The following is a 23,559-nucleotide window of genomic DNA, read 5'->3' as shown; positions in this document are numbered from 1 at the left end:
CCTAAGGCATGAGATGATGTGAATTCCTAGCTTGTTTAGACCATGAAAACCTAAGGGTTGTCATACAACACTCAAGCCCTAAATAGTTGATGCATGATCTAATGATGGATGAAGAAGCCCTTACCATAAAACCCTCCTAGGCACATGCATGCATAATAATGACAAACGCTAACCCTTTGAAGTGATATTTCTTAGCTACATGATTTGCCCTAGAATGATGCAATGTATAAAGTCCTAAAATCCCTAACATGAATGAATGAAGCCCTAGATGCCCATGATGCCTTTGAAGATGCCCTAATCCTAATAAATGAAGAACACATGTGAAGAAACCCTCTTCTTGCATGTCATAAACTTGAAGGCCAAAAATATAAAATCCTAAAGCCCTAACCCTAAATGCTTGATTCATGATGCCCTAAGGAAGCCTTAATCCTTATAAATGTCTTAATCCTAGAGGAAGCCCTAACATTGTCCAAAACACAATATCCTAAAGGCTGCCATGAATAAAATTATGATGACAGTTCACAAAAATAATTTTATTGGTGGTAAAATGACCTCATTTAAGGATGAAAATGGCACCAACTTGTAGAGGACATTTTTCCCTTTCCAATGAGCTATTACTCGCCCTCTAACTCCTTCTAGATTGAGAGAAATTGATTTTACAAGTTGAAAAAAATATATTTTTAATGCTGGCCGACATGAGCCTACATGTGCAAGTCGGCTCCTTCACCCATCAGACGTGTTTATTCGTTGAAGGTTAAATTGTGTATAAATATAAGTTGAAATTCATCATTCAACCATCCAATTCGGTGATCAATTCAGAGGAGCACAGAAATAGGAAGGAGGTCGAAGAGGATAGAGAATCATTGTTTGGGCAATTTTTTGTGCTAAGATATCCATTACAAAACAGAGGACAACAACATGTGCACTTCGGACCTATGACAGGCTTGGATTGTAGCCTCAATAACTCGGATCTGTGGATAAGAACAGCTCAGACAGCTACCAAAGCACTGTTGCTCAAACTTGTAATCCTATGCCTCTAACCACAGACCTTCAATCATAGACCTCGAACCTGTGATTATAGCGACCTATTGCTACTTGTGACATCAAACTCGGATTACTGAATTCAGATTGTTGACTAGTTGTGGACTTAACTCGGATAAGGATTTGTGACAGGTGCCTCAGGCTCAAACTGTGTGAAGGCACAGACTTGTGTATAGAAGTTCAAGGTTACAGTCTTGTAGCTCGGACTAATACTCAGAACATTTGGGTAGTGACAGTTGGACAAGGAGCTCGGATCACAGACCTTATTCAGTAACTCGAACCTGTTTTCATTTGCCAAGAAGCTCGAACTTTGGACAGTAAAGCAAGAGGCTTGTTAAAAGCTCGGATTATAGTCCTTATTGAAGGCTTTGTCACCTTCAGACCCTTGACAGCCATCTGTGGAGGAAAGCCACCTGTGACAGCTACCTAAATTAGCTCGGACCGAGAAGCAGTCTTGTATTGTGCCTTAGACCTGTGTGTGAAGCCAGCTCAATTATTGACTATGTCACCCTCAAACCTGAGGACAGACCTGTTGAGGACCTGACCTCAGATTAGTATAAGAAGGTTCGAATTTGTGGAAGGCTCAGAATAAGTGAAACAGTCACATAGTAAGCTTGACCTGTGGAGGAAGGACTTGTGGGAGCCTACATTCCTTGAAGACTTATGGTGGCATGTTAATTTGAAGTATCCCTTCTTTGTATATAGGTTGAGACCTGTACTTGAAGATTAATGGTGGTTTGTTGAAAGAATCGTTTGGTGCAAAACTTGGAGCAACCTATTGAAGATAGTTTGGGCTTTGCTTGACACATCACCAAAGCATTATTGAAGGATCTTTGAAGTCTTGGTAAAGCAACTTGTTGAAGGAAATTGTATGCAGACTTAGTGCAACCTATTGAAGACATCTTGTTGAGAAGCTTTAGCTGATCTTGGAGACACTACTGGAGACCATGGTGCATTGTTGAAGCCATCATGAGGTGACCTTGGAGAAATTGTTTGGTTGAAATGAAGAGTTGTGGTGACGGCTTCTAAGAAGATAAAGTTGTCATTGATGAAGTGATTTGGAGATTAAGTGAAGGCAGTGTTGAAGGTGAAGATTTTGTCAAGGCTAGTTGCAGAAGATATTGGGAGTCTTGAAGAACTATTAAACTTATCTTGAAGAATTGAAGTCGTGGGTTGGAGCCCTAGAGGATAGGAGTCCTCAAGAAGACCAGGTTGGAGCCTATACCAGAGAAGGGTTGGTACCTCATAGAGACAAGGTTGGAGCCTTGGGAAGATAGGGATGGAGCCCTAGAGGTTGGAGCCTCGTGAAGTCCAAGTTGGTGCTTGGCAAAATACAAGTTGGAGCCTGGTGTATTGGAGATTGGTGTCTTCATCTAGGGTTGGAGCCCTAATTATTATTGTACTTGATTTGTTGTAAAGAAGAGGATTGAAGTCCTCATTATTCCCGATTAGTAAAAGTATTTATTCTTATTGTTCATTTTGTGTTTATCTAAGTAATCTTAACTGGTAAAGTAACAATTGGAAAAGAAATATTGATTCACCACCCCCCCCCCCTCTCAGTATTTCCAACAGAGCCATGTAAAGTTGAAAAGTCATAGGAAGTCAAATAGTCATGAGGGTAGTCAAAGAGTCACAAGGAAGGTGAAGCGTCATCTCTTGGTTATATATACACCCTCATTGTATGAGCAAAGCACTTTTCACCTTGGCTCCTCCCGCAAGGCATTAGAGAGATAAGCTAGTTCTTTTGAGGAGCAAGGAGTGGCTCCAATGCTCCACTATTGGAGCTAGTGATGTTCATTGTATACATGTGTCTTGGAACTTTTACTTAATAACAAAAGCCTTCATGGCCAGCACGTTCTTCATGCATGGATTATGAATATTTGTAAAACTATTTTGCGATATGTTTGTATTTCATGTTTGCTTTCATCTGTGCTAAAGTAGTTGAACTATTTTGGTTATTTTAGTACTTATCATATTGAGAATGTGTTGTAATGGTTGTTATTGTTGTCCCATCCTTGTGGACTATTCCGCAGGATACTAGACAAATCTTTCTCATTCATTGGTTGTAATGACCATCGCATCTTTTGTGGACTATTCCGTTGGATGTCAAACAGATCCTTCTTGTTTGTGTGTGTCTCTACTTGGGTGGTACTATTACCTCTCTCTTAGAGGCTCACTTTACTCTTTTCCTCCGCAGTAGAAGAACTTTGACACACTTACAACCGAACACTCATCAAGCACACTTATTTGCTTTTCGAAGGCACACACGCGTTCCTCTCTCTTTCTGACAATTAGAGCCAAGATAAATCTATAAGAATACATGGCAACCGAGCCGATACTCTAGATGGGGCTCCTATTCCAAACAGTGTGAGGTCTAATTGGGACTTCACATCGGGGAGACCCCTTGGTTGACGGATTTCCAACACCATCAACAAAAATTTTACTTTTTCCTAAGTCTAACTTTAGGAAATAGTTAAATAAATGAACACTCTGCTAAAGAGGCAATCTATTGTGTTATTCTACAAGTCTTAGCACTTAGACAAGTAGAAGACTTCCTCTCTACTCCAATCGACACTCTCTCTTATAGAGGAAGGGAGGAAGGTGTTCTACACTACACCCAACTTCTCTCTTAAGTAAACAAATCTGGTCCCAAGCAAAGCCTTGGTCAAAATGTCTATTGTCTACTCCTTTGTTGGTACGTACTGGAGTGTAACAATACCTCTCTGGTTAACATCTCTAATGTGGTGATAACGTATGTCGATGTGCTTGGAGCGATCATGAAACACAAGCTTTTCAGAGAGCTTGATGCAACTTTGATTGTCAGAGTGTATCACTGTAGACTCCAAATTTGTCTTGAACAAACCCATGAGACGTTTCCTCAACCAAATAGCTTCGCACCCCGCCAAATTGGCAACCATGTACTCGGCCTTGGTTGAACTCAATGTGACTGATCTCGGCTTCCTGTTGAACCAAAAAAAACTGTTGATCCAACACTGAACACACATCCCGATGTGATTCTCTTGTTTGTGGAGCTCCTTGCCCAATCTGCATCAGTGAAGCCCTCAAGCTTCAACTCATCAACCTGTCTATACCACAATCCATGCTCTATTGCCCCCCCTCCCCGAGATATCTCAACACATGCTTTGCAACAACCCAATGCGGTCTAGTAGGCTCGACCAAAAACTGGCTGAAAGAGTTGACTGCAAAACATATGTGTTCACCAAATACATCAATAACCCAATCATTTGCTAGTAAAGTGTGGAATCTACTCACTATGATCTGGATGTATCCACGTTCCTCCAGTTTGTGACTAGAGGCATGGTCATAGGTCTACAATCCTACATGTGAAATCTCCTCAGAATCTGCAAAGTGTACTTGCCCTATCCCACGAAGATCTTTCCATCACCCTGTCAAACCTCCAACCCCAAGGAAATAGTGAATCAACCCCATATCCTTCATCTGATACTCGCCTGCAAAATCTCTCTACACTCCTAGATGAGCTTATCTACACATGTCAAAATCAAGTCATCCACATATAGCACCAGAATAAGCAACTCATATCCAACAACAATGTAGTAGAGGTTGGGGTCTGCTTCACTCTCGATGAAGCCCAATCGTTGAAGTAATTGTCTATACAAGCATACCATGCCCGCGAAGCTTGCTTGAGCCCATATAAAGCTCTCTTGAGTCTACATACATGTGTATCTCTACTGCATATATCTCGAATCCCTCTAGTGTCTCAATGTAAATCTCCTCCTCAACAACCCCATTGAGGAAGGTTGTCTTTATGTCCATCAGGTGGATCTTCCACCCCATCTATGTTGTAATCGCCTTGACATATGAATACCTAGCAACTAAGGCAAAGGTCTCATCATAGTCAACTTCCTCTATATGCAAGAACACCTTGGCCACAAATATTGCCTTGTACTTCTCAATACTCCCATCAGTTCCATGCTGGATCTTGTAGACACAGTAAGACTAACACCCTTTAATTAATATGCTTAGATAGACAAGATAACTTGCAAAATTGAAAAGGTAATTGCATGAAAACTATGCAGAACTTGAGCCATCTACCTCTATGGGACGGTTGTTCCTTGTTTCTACCACTAGCACCAAAGCCTAAGGGTAGCTACTCATGCATGTGCTTGAAAAGAAGCCTCGTCTCCCTTTGATTGAAGACCACATTGTCTAATATCTGTAGGATTTGTTCTTTTTCCTCATGTTTGTCCATGATTACTTTCCTCAATAGCAATTTGATATTTTAGTAGATATATATAATGAGCTGGTGGTGGTTTTGTCTTCTTTTGGTGTGATCTAATTTAGGAATCTTGTTTGAGATATGAAATATAATTATTGAATCTATGGTGCAAGAATGGTCAATTTCCACTTTGGCCTCAAGATCCCACAACTCCTAATGAATAATATTAGGTATTTCTTCAACAAAATCCCATGCAGAGTTGTCCACATGAAAATGGGCCAATGAGCTTATTGGACCCCCTATTATTTCCATCGTTATAGACATAAGCACGTTAATGGACCATCTACATATACTCACCTACCTAAGAAGCGAAAGAATAGAAGAGTCTAGTAAGCACTACATAGGATGGGAGAAGAAAGGTTCGAGTAAGAAGAAGGTGAGATCCTCCTTCGCTCACAAAAGATAAAGATGAAGAAGGACCTCTCTATTGTAGAGAAAATATAAATGTGAAGAGAGCAAACAATCGATTAGATAATACTAGCCATAAAAGCATTGCGTTATAAAATAGAAATAGACATGACCTACAAAGGACTCAGACAGGAATAATGGCAATGGTGTAATGGAGCTAGCATGATGGTCATCACATCCCACATAGACTATCGTTCAAAGGAAATAAATGTTCTTTGTGCTCTCCAACCCTTGAATGACCACCACCCCACCAAATTCAAAACTTGCATGCTCCACATTTCAGTATCATTTAACCTTGAGAGGGCACATTATCTATATTTGTTTCACTAGCCTACCACAGATTTTCCCTCTAGCCTCAGCACCACCTCCCAAACATCATTCTTCATGATAGAGGCATTACTCCTCCACCATGGCATCTCTCCACACCTGTTGTTGCCTCCTAATAACTAGAAGGCTCGACATCTAACAACTCAGTCATAAGTACCATGTTATTTGTGTACCTTTATAGTTGTCTACTGAAGTACTTGGAGCACAAACTTGCTCCTATGTCCCCTAGATCAACTGATCTACCTGTCTTGCTCTCCTCCCTATGCTGGGAGTCACTAACTGAGTGGGCTCTACTCGCTCTTCCATTTGTGTGTCCTTCTCATCCTCATCCTGTCCACACACAGTTGTGGTATGAGGTACTCACTAAGCTTCCTACTTGGGAGCTCGCTACTCCTCCTCCTACACAATAGCCTGCTCACACTCTAAGGACTTTCTCAAAGCCCTATCCTCCTCAAACTTCACATCTCTCCTAATGACTATCTTCCTGTGTGCTGTAATGTACACCCTGTACGCCTTGGATGTCTCGTTGTAACCCACGAAGATGCCCTTCTCTGTTGTGGGCTCTAGCTTCTTCCTTTTCTCCTCGGGTACATGGCAACATACAAGGCTATTGAATATGCATAAATGTAACACATCTAGTTTCTTCCCTGTAACTGCCTCCTCTGGTTTAACTCGCCCCAACACTCTATGTATGCTCAGGTTCTACAAGAAAATTGTTGTATTGTATACCACCACCCAAAGAAACTTAGGCAGCCCCTGATCATGCAACATGGCTTTGGCCGTCCAACTATGCCTTTGTTCTTGCGCTCTGCCACCCCGTTCTGCTGAGGATTATATGGTGTGGTCAACTCCCTCCTAATGCCCTCCTTGGCACATAACTCCTTGAATGCATTTGAGGTGTACTCCCCACAATTGTTTGACCTCAGCACGTTGATCTTCCTACCAATTTAGGTCTCAACTAAGGCCTTAAACTCCAAAAACTTTGATAATACCTCATCCTTCTTCATGAAAAATATCCAGGTCTTTCTCGAGTGATCATCTATAAAGGTGACATAGTACTTGTACCCACTAAGGGAAACTGTAGAGAAAGGACCACATACATCTGAATGAACAAGGTCCAAGATACCCTTGGCCCTGTCGTCTCTACTAGGAAAAGATGACTTGGTATACTTGCCAAGTGTGCAACCCTTACACACCTCATGTTGATCAATGTTGCACTCTAGCAGACTTGTCGCTATCTCCTTAAGAATTTTCAGCACTCCATAGTGCATATGCCCCATGCGCTTATGCCACAACTCTCCAAGTTCGTTGCTTGAGTCACGGCCTCCTCTGCTAGTCAGTGTTTCGATTGCCTCAAACTATAGTCTGTATCATAGTTTTAAAAACCGGCCACAAAAACCGGTAACCGGTCTAACCGGCCGATTAGAGGCCTGGCCGGTCCGAACCGGCCTAAAAACCGGGTTAGATGCCTCATGTGACCGAAATCTGGCCCTAACCGTCAAAACCGGCCGGTTTAGGGCGGAACCGGCCGGTTTGTAGCAAACCGGCCAGTTCCGTCCTAAACCGGCCGGTTTATGGACAGCCTGCCGAATTATGACAAAAAGCACTGTGGTTTTGTGGTTTAGGGGTTTTGGGGGTGAGGGAAAGGTATTTTCCCTCCAAAAGCACCCTCACACTTGCTATAAGAGACCCCTCTCACTCTCATTTGTCTCACACAACTGATTTGGAGTGTTTGTGAGTGTTTGTGAGTGTTTGTGAGTTTGTTTGTGAGCTTGGAGAGTGTGGAGTTTTTGCTGAAGTAGTCATCTTGGAGTTGGAGTTGGAGCTATTTTGGAGATAGTGTGTAGCTGTCAGTGGAGTTGCCATCTTCAAGAGGAGGCTAAGGGAGCTAGTTTGCATTTCCAGGTAAGGATTTGCACTTGATAATTCCTCATTTGAGTCTGCTGTCCATGAATTTTTTTTTTGTGTTATAAACTTCTCACTTCTATGATCTACCATCCAGGGAGTCATCATGCCTCCAAAAGCCGAAGATACTGCATGGGCTCATTGTGATATGATTGATGGCAAAATGATCTGCAAATATTGCCAAAAATCCATTCAAGGAGGGGGTATTAACAGGTTCAAGCAACACTTGGCTGGGATAGGAGGCCATGTAAAGCCATGTGGAGCACCAAATGAAATAATAGGGCATATTAGGGCAGAATACCTTCAGAAGTTTGAGACTCAAGTCACTGAACCAATAGAGAAGTTTGTGGCTACACAGTTTGGGAGTCGAGACTCAACCAACTGAGTTTGATCATGATGACTGAGACTCATGAGAAGTTTCAACTTCAAGTGATAATGTTGATCACTATTATAGTATTACTATTATCATATATGTAGAGTCTAGACTGAAGTCTTGTAGTAGGCCATTGGCCCCATAGTTTGTAGGCTTTATTTTTGCACTCTAGTGGCCATTTAGAGCCTCATTGCTTATGTATTTTGTCGATGATATGTATTGCACTCGGTGCCATTTTGATATATTCACCTTTAAGGCTTTACATGGTATATCAATGAGCAATCTTTGCATATTTTGTCTCTATTGGCTTGGAATCATGGTTTTAAATCTTAAAAATAGTTTTTTTCATTAAAAAATAATTATTTAATGTATTTTTCTAAAACCGGTTCGTTTAGACCAAACCAGTCCCGGTTAGACCGGTTCCGGTCGGTAAACCGGTTCATTAGGTGGACCGGTCCGGTCACCGGTTCCGGTTTTAAAAACACTGGTCTGTATAGGCTCTTGTGCCTAAACTCGATCTACTTCGGCACCTTAGAGTCTGAGGGTTTTATAAAAACCCTTCCTTATCTGAAGGTCACCTCGTACCCCTTATCCTCCAAAGCTAAAACTGAAACGAGATTCTTCTTGAGCCCCGGTACGTAAAGAACATCTCTGAGATATAGAGGGTTTCCAAACTCCCTCTCAAAACGAACTGTACCAATACCCTCGACCTAGTACTTCCCATCGTCTCCCATCTCAATATCAAACTACATGTCCTTCTCTGACAGTTTGTTGAAATACTTCTTGTTTCTGACAAGACACACCACTGTCCACATACCATAAAATCTTAGTCACCGAACTTGCCATACAGGCAATGAGTGAGAACTCCTTCTCAAAATGAGAGGAAAACTCATCTATCTCTGCAGAGGCTGCTACTTGGTCCTTCTTGGACCCTTTCTTCCTATTAGGGCATTTAGTAGCATAATGCCCAAACTGGTGGCACGAAAAACACTTGATCTTGCTAAGATCCTTTTTCTTCTTCTCACCCTTAGAACTCAGTTCTCCACCACCACTACTCTTTTTACCCTTGGACTTGGTCCCTTTGCTGGCTAGAGCGAAATTTTCTTCATCTTCCTCGCTTTTAACACGAGATCTAGCTTGAGCTTGTCTGTGAATCTCCTCTTGGACGCAGTCACCCCACAACCTCTCCCAATCTGGAAAGTTTTCTTGGGCACATATTCCATCCATGAAAGCTTTGCCACGACTTGGTGAAACCCAATAGAGCAAAATTCACCAAATCTCTATCTGGAACTGTCTCACCCATACTAGCCAACTCTTCCTTTACTTTGGAAAACTTGGTGAGGTAAGAAACCACCGAATCTGACTTGGACATTTTAATGCTCCTGAGCTTGTCCTTCAGCACTAACTTCCTAGCCTCGCTCGAACCCTGATAAAGACCAATGATGGCAATCCACATTTCTTTGGCTTTCTTCTTCCCAGTTAGGTGAGGGATAATGTGGTCTTTGACTCCCTCCAAGATAATCCTTCTTGCCTTGGCATCCATCTTGTTATGTTGAGCCAATTGTTGAGGATTTGTGGGTGCGGCTGGGACATTATCAACAAAATCCCAAACCCCTTGTTCCTCCAGCACCACTATTATCCTTTCACACCACGAACAGAAGTTGGATGCACCGTCCAGTCTGTTTTCAAATTTGAGACCCTGATATGCCACACTGCCAAATTAAACTAATGAATACAAATCAAACCTCTAACGTCCAAATCGATCTGATAACTTGTTCCCTCTTAATCGCAAAAACTACTCCCGAAGATAAAATTTGTGCTTGTTTTTCAATCACAAACCTGAGCTCTAATACCGTGTTAGATTTCCTTAAAACGCAATAAACTGATTTGCAATTTTCTAAGTGTAAAAACCCAGAAACACAAATAACTGATATTCTAGAAACTTAAATCACAAATGCACTGACTTTTCTAACTTAATATGCACAGCAGAAAATAAATCAAAAGACAAACACATCAAACCATAGAACACAAGAGATACCCAGGAAACCCCAACTTCGGGGAAAACCTGCAACATTGTGAGTGTTTTATTATTCTTCTACAGCAAAAGATTTTCTTCTGTGAATTACAACAAGGGAGAAACTTCCTAGTTTATCATAAGAAAATACTTGTCCACTCTCCAACTAAATTGATTCCCTTCGTGCGTGCTATATCTGCGAAACTCTTTCGCGGATCAGCAATTCAACCCATACGTGCGAGTGCACTTCTCTCCTGCATGCACGTGCGAATAGACCTCTATGTTGGGCTATAAAGGCTCGGCCCTCACTCGATTTCCTTTTCTTGGATGTTGAGTTGCGCAATCTATTGAAACTCTCGCTCTTCCTTTATTGCTCTCTCAGACCTGCTTGAGCTCAACTAACTTGCCATAAACTCACTCTATCTCCTCTTATAATTTCAATCTCAACCCTATTAGAAAATAACAAAGGCATAAAGATTTTCTTATGTTGATAATTATTTGTGATATTCTTATGTTCTTATTAACTTTCTTATGTTCTTTTATCTTTGTTTCATCAAGCAATTATCAAAAGCAAAGCATGAAGATCAGGGACACCAGATGTAGACGGAAAGCCAAGGCTAAAACCCCTATATAGGGGAAAACCCAGTCAAGAACTCTTCCTTCAGTAATTCAGATTGAGATGGACCAAGACCCTAGACCAATAGACCTTCCTCCTCCACCAAATAAGCCTTCCAAAATGTAGTAGTCTCTTCTTATCCAGCAGCTTCAGCCCAGCAACAATCCAACACTTTGACTTTCCAGTTGCAGAATTTCAACCCCCAATAGCAGAATTTTGGCCTCCTAGTAACTGCAAAATTTCGGCCCCCTTCCAGCAGCTACATAGCTTCACACGTGTGGGAAAGAGAGAAAATTTCGACTTCTTACGCTTGTGAGAGATCTCTTTCTCCTTAGTTATCCCTCTTCTTCTTCTTCAATGAAATTCGTACTTTTTCTTGCCCTAGAAGTTGTAGATCGAACTTGTTGTGAGTGAGACCCAAATGAGGTCGAGTTGTTGCCTTTATATAGTGATTTTGTTGCTCAAATTTAGGCCGACTTGGAAGAGGCCTAAATGACTTATTTTACAATTAAATAAATTTATTCTTTGACAAATAAATCCCAAGAAGGGTTCTTTACAATATGACATGGACAAGGACACTTGACATGAACCCTAGAAGTCTTCAATGGAGACTTTGACCTAAAAACAATTGACCCAAGCATGAAACCCATGCTTTAATAAGTCAATTTTAATAATAATAAAATTTCATTTTTTTTTCTTTTGACAAATACATTACATTGTGACTTAAATATATTTATGAAGACCGAACCTAGTTACATTCTTCAACACTCCCTCTTAACTAGGGAGGTATTCATAATTACAACCATATAGAGGTACATGGAAGATCTCCAATATGAACTACGAAGAGTTCAAGCACACTCAGTGCCACGGACTAGATACCTAACCAGGGTTATCTATCCAGGTGGGACTAAGATGGACTAAAGCTTTCAGCCACTCTAAGTACCATCAGGCTTACTAACTAACCATCAACCCAGGGATCTAGGTGTGTATCCAAGGTCAAAGCTCCAAGACCAACACCACCCTCCCTCTTCGGGATCAGGACATCAAACACACATAGGTCGGTCAAATGTCCTCCCAAGCATCCATTATTAGATGCTTTAACTCTCTTTATCAAACTAGATATATCCATGCTTCCAGAGTGTTCAACCTTTCTATGGAGAGAATTACATGTACAAACACAAACCCCAATCAATAACAAACTTTCAAATATACATACAAGTAGACACAAACCTTCGGTGTCTTCATTCATTCGGATGTTGGTTATATCAATTTATACAAATACATCTTGTCGGAAGCTTTCTTCTACCACTTCTTCCGCAACACCAAATATAGCCTCAGTACTTCTCAAGTCTTTTGTTTGCAACTTCATATACATCAATAGTGCATTTGCTTACTTTAAAGTATTCATTGTCATAATATTCCCTCCCTCTCAACTCGGGAGATATACCCTTTCTTCTATCCTGGCTCCCTCTTCACTTATGTAGATCAACTACTTTCTTCTTTTATAACATTAGAGAAGCTTCAACCTTTCATAACTTCATCAAAGTCATCTTGATCCTGCTTATACGGACATCATGGGTACCTGCAAAACTATAATAGTAAGTACAACCACATATATATATAGAAGCATGAAGTTAACAATATCAAAGTTATGTCAATATAATGGAAGCATCAAAACAATCAAATACTTTAGACATCAAATACCTAAACCTAGTTAGGTTCATAATCAGTAAGAGACATATACTTCTAAACTTCAACTTCTTGCTAGGGTTTTGTTACAAACCCTAGACTACAACATAAAGTAACTTAGATCAATCTCATTCTATCTAGGGCCTCAATATTATTTTCAGAGATATATGACAGATTCTACTATGATCCATTACAAACCTTATCTTAGAGACATAAAGCCTTAGATATTAGTAATTCAATCAAATAACAATTTCACTATACAATTTTGACTCTACTAGGGTTTGGAACTTGTTCCAAACGCTAAATTTAATCATCATATCGGAAACAATATCATCATATCTTAGAATATCAAACTCCTACTAGGGCTTAGTTACAAACCCTAACACTAAATTTAATCATCATATCGGAAAGAATATCATCATATCTTAGAATATCAAACTCCTGCTAGTGCTTAGTTACAAACCCTAGAGTTCATCAACAATTAGGTTAGCATATATACATATCTAGGATTTCATAATCATGCACAAGCATATCACAACAATATCTACAAGGCAAACCCAAGACACAAATATCAATACATTAAAGTTAGACATACAATAATTTTGACCAGGCAAGGGTTTTGACCAGACAAACCAACATACACCAAGGGCTCCATTCTTAGGATCTTAATATAGATATTATAAGGGTTTTGGTCATAAACCCTAATTTACCAAACCCTAAAGGTCTAGGGCTTCATTTTCAACATTAACGGAAAACCCTAACGGACTAGGGTTTTTATCATAACAATACCAAGATTCTAAACAAGATAGTAGGATTTCTAGACTTCATCATTAAACCTACGTAGACTAGGGTTTCATAACTATGGACATACCCTTAGGTTAGGGTTTTATATAGAACCTTTCAGGGTTCCATACAAATGAATATAATGAGGGTAGATTCAATCTAATGATTAATCACCCAAACAAGAATCTCTTACGATTCAAAACCCTAGACATAACGATGTTAGTAATGTAGAGCAAAATTTAAAAGAAAGAATGATTGTTCCTTTTTGCATGAAGAGAACTTTATAACAAAACTTATAGTTTTAAGACATACCTCGAGTTGTTCCTTAACAAACCTTGTATGACAACAATTCTTAAAGGGCAAACCTTCTTCCATGCTTCAAGTCTATCCTCTAAAGTATTATCCATGATCCTTGAGCAATTAGCAAGCTTTCCTAGCCAAGGAAAAATATAAAGAGAAAGGTTATTAGCATATAATACAAACACATCTTGATAAGAGAGGGAAACCAAACATAAAAGATAAGACAAGGAGTAAGATACTTATCTTTGGTAAAATGGTGAGGGCTCCCTCTTAATCCAATCTTGAGGGATACCTACAACTTTATCAAAATAAAAGGTGTTCTAACAATACCTGTTAGACCTACAAATTCTAGAGATCAAAACATAAATGAAAACAATTCAAAACTTAGAATAGAAGATCAAGGGAGGATATGTGTAAGGGAGGACTTAGTAGTATAAGTCCTTGACTTTTGATTCTTCTTCAGTCTTGTTCTTCTTTGGTGGTCCTTCATCAGCAACATTTGCTTGATCCCTATTTCTTTTCTTATTTCTTGGATTCTCAGGACAATGACTCTGGTAATGTCCCAACTTGTGGCAATTGTAACATTCAACCTTGGATAGGTCCATTTTCTTCTTTGGTCCATTGAAATTCTTGAAGGTTCCCTTTTTTTGATGAGCAGAGTAAGCATTTGAGGTGTTTTCTTCTTCATTCTCTTTCTTGTTGTTCAACATCGATATTCTGGCTTCTTCTTGGCTACATGCATTCCACATTTGTTTAAATGTTGGTATATCTTTCCAACTATTGAGTCCTGGTGCAAAGGAACTCGAAGATTTAGGTAGTCCTAAAAGGGCAGTAATTACTAACTTCTTTTCCGAGACAATTTCATCTATTGCTTGGAGTTCATCCCTGATTCTAGATATCCTTATGAAGTATGATGAAATAGTATCATCATTTGTCATTTTGACAGTTCTTAGTTCATTCTTGAGGCTTGCTATTTGTCTAATGTTCTTGATTGTGAATAACTTGGAGAGAGCCTCATACATTTCTTGAGCAGAATTTATGTTAGATATGTATGGAATTAAGTTATCCTTAACTCCATCTACTATTAGATTCATAGCCACGATTTCAAGTTCTCTAAACTTCACTTTATCTGCATTGCTTGATTCATCAGTAGGCTTCTTGACTCTTCCTTGAACAAGGTCTAAGACTTTATTCTTTTCGAGAATCAGATCTATTCTCTTTTTCCAAGCCCTGTAGTTGGAGGCTCCTTCTAGTTTGTTCTCTGCCTTCATTGAGTTTGTCATTATTCCTATAGATGGTAGACTTATCAACTTATATGATCCTCTTGAATGACATTTCCTTGATTCTTTTCTTCGATAGATCTGCAGGCTGCCTTTTTCCTTCCTTTCACCTTAGCTCTAAAACCATGTTAGAAAATCAGAAAGGCAAAAAGATTATCTTATGTTGATAATTACTTGTGGTATTATTATGTTCTTATTGACTTTCTTATGTTCTTTTATTTTTGTTTCATCAAGCAATTATCAAAAGCAAAGCATGAAGATCAGGGACACCAGATGTAGGCCAACAGTCCAGGCTAAAACCCCCTATATGGGGGAAAATGCAGTCAAGAACTCTTCCTTCAATAATTCAAATTGAGATGGACCAAGACCCTAGACCAATAGACCTTCCTCCTCCACCAAATCAGCGTTCCAAAATGTAGTAGTCTCTTCTTATCCAACAACTTCAGGCCAGCAACAATCTAGCACTTTGACTTTCTAGTTGCAGAATTTCGACCCCCAACAGCAGAATTTCGGCCTCCCTTCTAGCAGTGGCACAGCTTCAGACGTGTGGGAAAGAGAGAGAAAATTCTGACTTCTAATGCTTGTGAGAGACCACCTTCTCCTTAGCTATCTTTCTTCTTCTCCCTTGAAATTCATATTTTTTCTTGCCCTAGAAGTTGCAGATCGAACTTGTTGTGAGTGAGACCCGAATGAGGTCAAGTTGTTGCCTTTATATAGTGATTAAGTTGCCCAGATTTAGGCCGACTTGTGAAGAAGGCCTAAATGACCTATTTTACAATAAAATAAAGTTCTTCTTTGATAAATAAATCCCAAGAAGGGCTCTTTACAATATGACATGGACAAGGACACTTGACATAAAGCCTAGAAGTCTTCAATGGAGACTTTGACCTAAAAACAATTGACCCAAGCAAGAAACCCATGCTTTAATAAGTCAATTTCAATAATAATAAAATTTCATTTTCTTTATTTTGACAAATACATTACATTGTGACTTAAATACATTTATGAAGACCTAAATCTCCTTATAAACGGCTAAGATTAAATCGTGATCAATGGTTGAGATTAAATCATACGTTAACTTAGGAACTTTTACTGTTTCCTAAGTCTAACTTTAGGAAATAGTTGAATAAATTAATATTCTGCTAAAGTGGCACTCTTTTGTGTTCTTATGCTAATAGCACTTAGACAAGCAGATGACTTCCTCTCTACTCTAATCAACAATTTATGTGACATTGTGTTTCCTGATAATTTCCAATAATTTCCACGATATTTCCTATAATTAAAATTTTGGACCCCCGCGATAAATTGCTAATAACGATAAATGTAACATTGTTGCACACCCTTGGCCACTCCTATGGTTCCAAATCTACAGTCATGTTGATGTAGATTCAAATTTGGTAGATCTTTGTTAGTATAAGGATAGGAACGATTCCCTTATGTATCTTGTGAATATTCAACCTAGTATATGCTTTGTTGTAAATACATTGAGTCAGTTCATGGTTGAACCCAAGTAGATTCATTGTGCTCCAATACTTGAAAGGCACGTTTCATAATGGCTTCAGGTATGTGGGAGATGGTGAATTGATGTTGCATGGTATTTTTTACTTTGATTGGGAAAGAGTTGCTAGTGCTAGGGAGAGCAATTCAAATTTATATTTCAGCTTAGGATCAAGTACATTATCTTGGTTCAATAGGAAGTAGGCAACAATTGTGCTTAGTTCAACAAAGGCAAAGTATATATTAGTCAATTCTACTAGTTATGAGACCATATGGCTTTGCAAGTTGCTAGCACAATTGACCAATCAAATGTTGGAGTCCACTATAATGTATTCTAACAATTAAGGTTGCATCAAGCTCTTTGAGAATCTAGGGTTTCATGCTTGCTCCAAGCACATAGACATTCGGTATCAATTGCTAAAAGACAAAGTTCAAAAGAGAGTTGTTGTTTTGAGTATGCCTTCAGCATATTGCAGATATTTTGATGGAGCCCCTAGCAAATGTGAAGTTCAATATCTTGAGGGAGAGACTTTGGAGTTGTGGAGAAAACCTTTCTCACAAAAAGGGATGTGTTCTCCTCCTTCAGTAACATCACAGTGATGTCAAAATAGCTATGTTGCTAGGAAACGTGGGTTCGGGGACGGGTACGGGTGCGGGGACGGGTACGCCATTTTTCGAAATAGGGTGCGTGGGTTCGTCGGGGGTATATTATAATTTATATATATATAATATAATATATATAAATATTATATTTTATAAATTATAATATATATGAATTTGTATATTTTTCAACTTTAAACAAGAAAATTAAAATATTTATGATTTAAACTTTAAATATTTAAACATGCACATCATTGAACATTCAACATTCACAATGAAATTTCAAAATTTCTAGTTTGATATCAAGTGCAAATTGGAGTTTACATATTAATAAGAATCATGATATATGTCCATTGTCATACTACATTCAAAATTTGTCTTAAGGCATCTCCAAACAAGAACTGAGAAATTTTAAAATACTAAAATAAAAATATCTAATAGTGAACAATGGCTTCCTCAAGCGATGTCATCAACATCACTCAGATCTTCAGTTAGCATGCTCTCCAAGTAGGGATCACTTTCATCCTGAGGCTCTTGCTCATCCATAGCAATTGGAGGTAGCTCAATAAGGCCATCTAGTTGTATCTCCTCGTCCACACACATAGCATCGTTTGTGTATTGGTCCCATCCCTTGAAAGGACCCTCGTATCCAGGGTCTTTTCGAGATATGAGACGAAGTGTGCTATGAACGTACACTAAGTTCTCTGCCTTCTTTGAGCCCAACATATTTCTCTTTACTAAATGGATAAAGGCATAAGTACTCCAATTCCTCTCGCAAGATGAAGAACTAGCTACCTAGAATATTAGGGGAAGCCCATTAAATTAATTAAAAAATAAAATATAAAAACTAAAAGAACCCCATAGAACCCAAAAGAACCTAATTTTGGCATTCCAAGTACCCATCATGAGGGTTCTTCGTACCCGTCAGGACAAAAGAACCCAATTTTTTTTAATGAAGAACCCGGTTCTTCATAGAAGAACCCGGTTCTTATGGGTTCTTCTCAGAAGCACCCGAACCCGAATCCGATACTTGGGGACGAGAACCCGGGACGAGTTCGAGAACCCCACCCCCGGGTTCGGGAACCCATGCAACATAGCAAAATAGGCATATTGGTTGAGGGTGTAGCTATTATTTTTCCTTATTTTGGAATTGCTTTTCCAATTTTAACATAGTACATGGAATAGGGAGTATTTCCAGAATTAGATACAGCATTTTTTCAAGGATAGAAGAAGCATGCACACATGCCTTTACTCTTCTCCAATGGGCATGGTAATCTACACAGGTTTCCATGCAAGTTGGGTGCACTTTTCTATGAGATTGGGGTTTGGGTTTCATACAGTCAAAAGCAAACCATTATTGTTGCTATAGATCCAAGAAGTGTGTATAACTTTATCAATATTGATTCGGAAAATCATCTACATGTTCATGCAAAGAACATCAAGGAACCACACGTATATGGTAAGAAAGCTCATATGTTTAAAGATTTGACACTCATTATAGACAAATATATTTTGCAATTAATTTTCATGCTATTATCGATGATTTAGACTTTGTTCTTGGACCCCAATTTTGGAAACAATGGGGAGTTTCTTTTAATTTGCATTAGAAATTTATGAAGTTGTGGTAAATGAAAAAAGGGTGTCCTCAATCAAAGCCAACACTCTACCTGTAATGCCATATGCATTCAGTCTTGTGGTCCCTTACATGGCCCCTTTTGTTTATGAATCTAGAATTATCCCATATAGAATAATAAGTTAAACGGGAGTAACACTTAGGACTATAAATATCTCATATCCTCTTTAGTAGGGCATAAGAGAGTGTAATTTTATAAAGAAGTTTTACTCTTGTGAAAGGAATTGTGGAGTTTATTATTCCTTATGAAACATTTGCTTGAAACCCTGCCAAAAGGGCACTTCTATAATATAATATAAACTTTTTCATTGAAACAGTTTGTGTATTGTGAGTATTCTCCTCTTATTTTGGTGCATTTATACCAATCTTTTGCAGTAGAAATATCATTTGCATGATAAAGTTCATAATGTCCTTATCTTCAGCTTTCCAGTTTTAAGACAGATAGGCACAGTGAATCTGTGTTCCTTAGCAAATATGAATTGACAGAGTTTAGTGTGAAATTTATCTCTAGTTCTCACGAGTGTGTGCTCTCAAAAACCAACACAGCTAAAGTCTAAGAGAAGATATAAAGCATTTTGTCACTCGAGCAAATGTATTTATCAATTAGTGAAACTAAATCAACAAATAGGTGATACACCAACCACAGCAACCAACAATCTGTGTCAACTGTTGTTGAAAGTTGAGAGGACTCTAACAAGACTCTTGCTAAATAAAGGTCATTACAGTTGTGACGAGAATGAAAGTGAATTAGTGAGAAACATTGTAACACTCTTATTTATACTGTTGTAGGCAGTGTTAAGTAAGTGTTGAAGGATCTTTGCAACTATTAAGGGCTATAACATGCACTCGCCATATTGTTTGTCAATTGTCGTTGTACAAGATTCCTTGACTAATGCATTCGGTAGATCATTGCCCTCCATCTCGCTTGTATGGAATGGTTTCTTAGTCTTGACATGTGCTCTTTTAAGTTTGTGATAAATCCCGATTCCCTGCCAGTGAATCTCTCCTATTCTTGCATTCTGCCTAAAAATGCCTTGTGTGTTTCTCCATTTTTTCTTTAAGAGAGATGCAAAATGTTCCTAACAATGTCAATTGTTAACATGATCATAAAAAGTAATGTGCTTTGCAATGTCTGCATGGACAAATGAGTTAGCCATAAACACCGTACCAAACCACATGAGTAACAGATTGCTGCCTGTGCTTCCCAATAACTCCATGTCCGACAGACTAAGGTACTGGAAAATGCTGAAGTTAATTACGTAATATATTTAACTACAAATAAACCTGGATATGTGAACGACGCCCTTAGAACTTATGGGATAGCCTGATAGGTAGCATTTAACCTCCTTGATCTCTATCAAATATTATAAAAGTAGAATTGTGTACACAAATGTTATGAAAGCACACAGACCGATGAGATTGTCAATTTGTATAAAACTGGTAAATGGCAAAATAGACAAGCAGGACAGGATTACCACATTAACACAGTTAATCTAGGAAATATTTTTCATTGCAACTTAGAAACCACACCTGCAAAGTACACGTACAGGCTTCTGAAGACGGCCACTTATATACAGCCGGTGCCAATTCAGTACGTCTCGAATCAATTCATGCATGCGAATCACACCGTACTTGATTTTCTGCAAATAGAAAATGCACAGCAATCTAAGTTCATCGGGATGGGCCGAAGCGAAATTGATTACAAACTTCATGGGGTGATGGATAGAACACATTGCCTGAGCCAAATTTAAGAGCTGGATAAAACAGGAGCAACCTATGAAATATAGGATAAGAGTTAAAGACAGACCTTATCTTTCCAAGGCACAAATGCATTGAAATGAACTCCAGCTCCAATCTCCTCTGCAACTTCTGTAATCTGATACCATTAAAAGATCAAAAAAAAGGAAGGCTTGAGTATCTTATATCTGTAAATTGGCTTGTTTTGTTCATTTTTTCAAAAAAAAATTACTCTTAAAGGCGAGATTTTGATTTATACAAACACACAACACACAAAGAATCCTACTCTTCTCCGAGCAAATCGCTTTTATTATGCTGCAAATGCCAAATATAATAATTAACAGTGCAAGAAGAACTGACCGTTTTAGCGCCCAAAAACGCCATCAAGAATGAGTAGTGATCCCCGTTCCTCTGTAAATTCTGTAAAGCATCATAGGCATCGTAACTGAGAGTTCTTTCCTTGCATCACATGGTAAATTCAGGAAATACGGAGAAGAATATTTACTGACCTCTGTGTGCCATTGAATGGGATCTGCAACTCCCAAGATATAATCCACCATGGGCTCCTGTAATCACAAACCACAAAGAACGAATTCAAAGTTTCGATCCAAAGAGTGCCATTTTGCAATGCAATGGCATTTTGTTATGTATATACCTCCTCCTCCTCTTGTGTGCGGACTAGACCAAGCTGAGGAAAAACTCCTGATCCGTAGGCACACGCAAATTCAACTGGGGGCAGATCGTTGAGAGGTGCCCCTAGTTCACTCATCTTGCTCTTCATCGTTGATGTGTTTTCCATTCTTCTGTCCACCACAAACTCTTAAACCCTAAACCCTGTGAAAGCCAGGTGCCTCACTCACGCGCCACAGCTTGGGAAAATCAAGGTTTCAAATGAGTTCGATGCTTAAAATCATTCGATACACCAAATTCACATTTGAGGATCCCGGGAGGTAAACCACGACCCCGTGAGCTAGAACAGATGTTAGGTTGTGATGTTGTGCTTTCATGTGGTAAGAGTTTTTCCAGCCCCTTTGGCAAAAAAATCGGAATTTCGTAACTCAATTTTGGTGACCTGATTTAATATATCACTTAATTAAAAATGAATTTAGTGTTTTGCAACCAAAAAAAATGTTTAATTTTAAACAAAATCAACTGAAATATTTGATTTTTCAACTTAAAGTTTAATTTTTTTGCTTTGAATTTATTTATTTATTATTAATGGTCCATGATGTTTTAGTATAAAATTTAACTTTTTAATTTTTTTCTTTGAATTTATTTATTTATTATTAATGGTCCATGATGTTTTAGTATAAGGTTTAATTTTTTTTGGTTTATTTTATACAATATAAAAAACATATATATATAAAATATGATGTCAAGTTTTAATTTCTCTTTGTTTAGAAAGTAGTAAGTATTTGCTATACTTTAAATGTTTTTAAAGTGTTAAATGTCTAAACCAGTGTAGTGGACGTCACTCTTCTGTCCATGAGATCTCATTCGGGCGTTTGGTCTACTTATGGGGCATTCATTACCAGCATTAATAATGTGTTGGGCAAGTGATTATATTTGGATTTATTTATTATTGTGAAACATTAATAATGTGTTGGGCATGTGATTATATCTTTATTTTTTGTGTGATCCAAAATTAAAAAGTGAAGGTTTCATGAAATGATTTGCAAGCTAGTTTATGTCTTTTAGGCAATGGATCGTGATTGCAAAAGCACACAAACTTAAGTAAATTTTGCAGAATTTAAACAGTTAAAAATGGACAAACATGTAGCATCAAACATAGCAAATTGATAACAGAGTTCACCTCTCTTGGGCTATGTCTCTAGGTCCAGCTTCCAATGGTATTATTTTTTATTATATGCTCAAATGCTCAATGCATCATCATACAAGCTTCAATCTGCAAAAATAACACTGTCATTGTGTCCATAATGCCCAAAAAGCCCTGTCTAGGCTCTTCTCAACTCAAAAACGTTGAAAATTGAGCAAGATAGGCCTCCTTGAAGTTTTACTGCAAAATTTCTCTACAAATTAGTCTCCCTTTGTGATCTAAAAATGGAGGAGAACTTCTCCTCTCAAAAACTAACTGTCCTCTGACGCTTTACAAGTAAACAAAATGGGTCTTTAAAAGTAAACAAGTTTCACAATCTCTTCAAAATGGTGAGTTTGGTTTTCACATGAACTTTAAAAATAACACATTCATATGCAACTCAAAATGACAAACATGAAGAGAAGACACCAACATTTGATGACGGAGTTCACCCCTCCTGGGCTACATCTTTGGGCCTGCTCCAACAGCTAGACCGCTCTATTGATTTCAACAGCAAATGAGTACATACAAATTGTTGACAGTAGAGTGGCTTGTTTCTCCTACAAAGAATTTCTCACTCAGAAAAATGACTCCCTATAGCAAGTCATGAAAATGTCAACATAAAAAGGACTCACACAACAAGTCCTTATACTCCACCTGAAATCCAAGCACAAAAGCATACAACAACTCCACAATGAGGTGTTGAAAAGAGCTTCTCTCATGAACACATATTGAGAAAAGACTAAAAAGAGTTGCTCTACTGAAGTAACATCTACTGTAGATGAAACTAGAAGGTTGGAAAACCTCTAACTAGGCTCTCTCCATGCTCAAAATGCCTTCATATTGCTTCAAAACTTTGATTGTCTCTGACACTAAAAGACTTGCTTCTGCAAAAAGTCCATCAGAAAGTGCTCAAATCATAAAATTGAGGCTACAATTGAGTCCAGGATGCTCAAAAACCCCCATTTAGGCTCTTCTTGAGCTCAAAAAGGTAAAACATTGAGCAATTTATGCTTCTCCAAGCCAAGCCCTGCTATTTGTCCTGCAAATTCGCCCTTTACACAGTCCACCGAGCGACAAATTCGCTCAGGACCGATTCCTGTTGAAAAATGGTCAATTTGTTACCTTCTTAATTTTTCTAACAACCCCATAAGCGCAAAATCAGTGCTACATGGCACCCATAAGGTCGGGGCTTGGGCCAATTGTCTGCCCCTGTCGGCTTTGGCTCCCGCCACTCCAGAAGAGGGTCATATGGTAACAATAGGATCGAGGGCCAGGTCAA

At 38.6% G+C, this 23,559-nt stretch overlaps 1 protein-coding gene across 4 annotated transcripts in view; it reads right to left on the bottom strand.

Annotated features, from left to right (window-relative positions):
- Positions 1-21,498, bottom strand: part of LOC149262621 (translocator assembly/maintenance protein) — a 94,276-nt gene extending 72,778 nt beyond the window's left edge. For 3 of the 4 annotated variants that reach the window (XR_016259178.1, XR_016259179.1, XM_089424977.1), the window contains exons 1-6: positions 21,379-21,498; positions 21,117-21,321; positions 20,971-21,027; positions 20,822-20,881; positions 20,532-20,600; positions 20,272-20,364 (exon numbers count right to left, since the gene is read on the bottom strand). Coding sequence is in view for 2 of the 4 variants with exons in the window: in XM_089424977.1 (XP_089281103.1) it covers positions 20,272-20,364; positions 20,532-20,600; positions 20,822-20,881; positions 20,971-21,027; positions 21,117-21,260 (423 nt within the window). In the remaining 2 variants the exon portion in view is untranslated. The remainder of the gene's footprint in view (positions 1-20,271; positions 20,365-20,531; positions 20,601-20,821; positions 20,882-20,970; positions 21,028-21,116; positions 21,322-21,378) is intronic. The other variant, XM_089424980.1, reaches the window with a different exon arrangement.
- Positions 21,499-23,559: the final 2,061 nt, after the last annotated feature.

This window comes from Pinus tabuliformis, chromosome 6 (assembly GCF_031772625.1).
Source record: "Pinus tabuliformis cultivar Carrire ecotype Pingquan chromosome 6, CPIR1, whole genome shotgun sequence".
Lineage (NCBI taxonomy): Eukaryota > Viridiplantae > Streptophyta > Pinopsida > Pinales > Pinaceae > Pinus > Pinus tabuliformis.
Note: the sequence above shows the minus strand (reverse complement) of the source record. Positions and strands in the feature narration are given on the sequence as shown.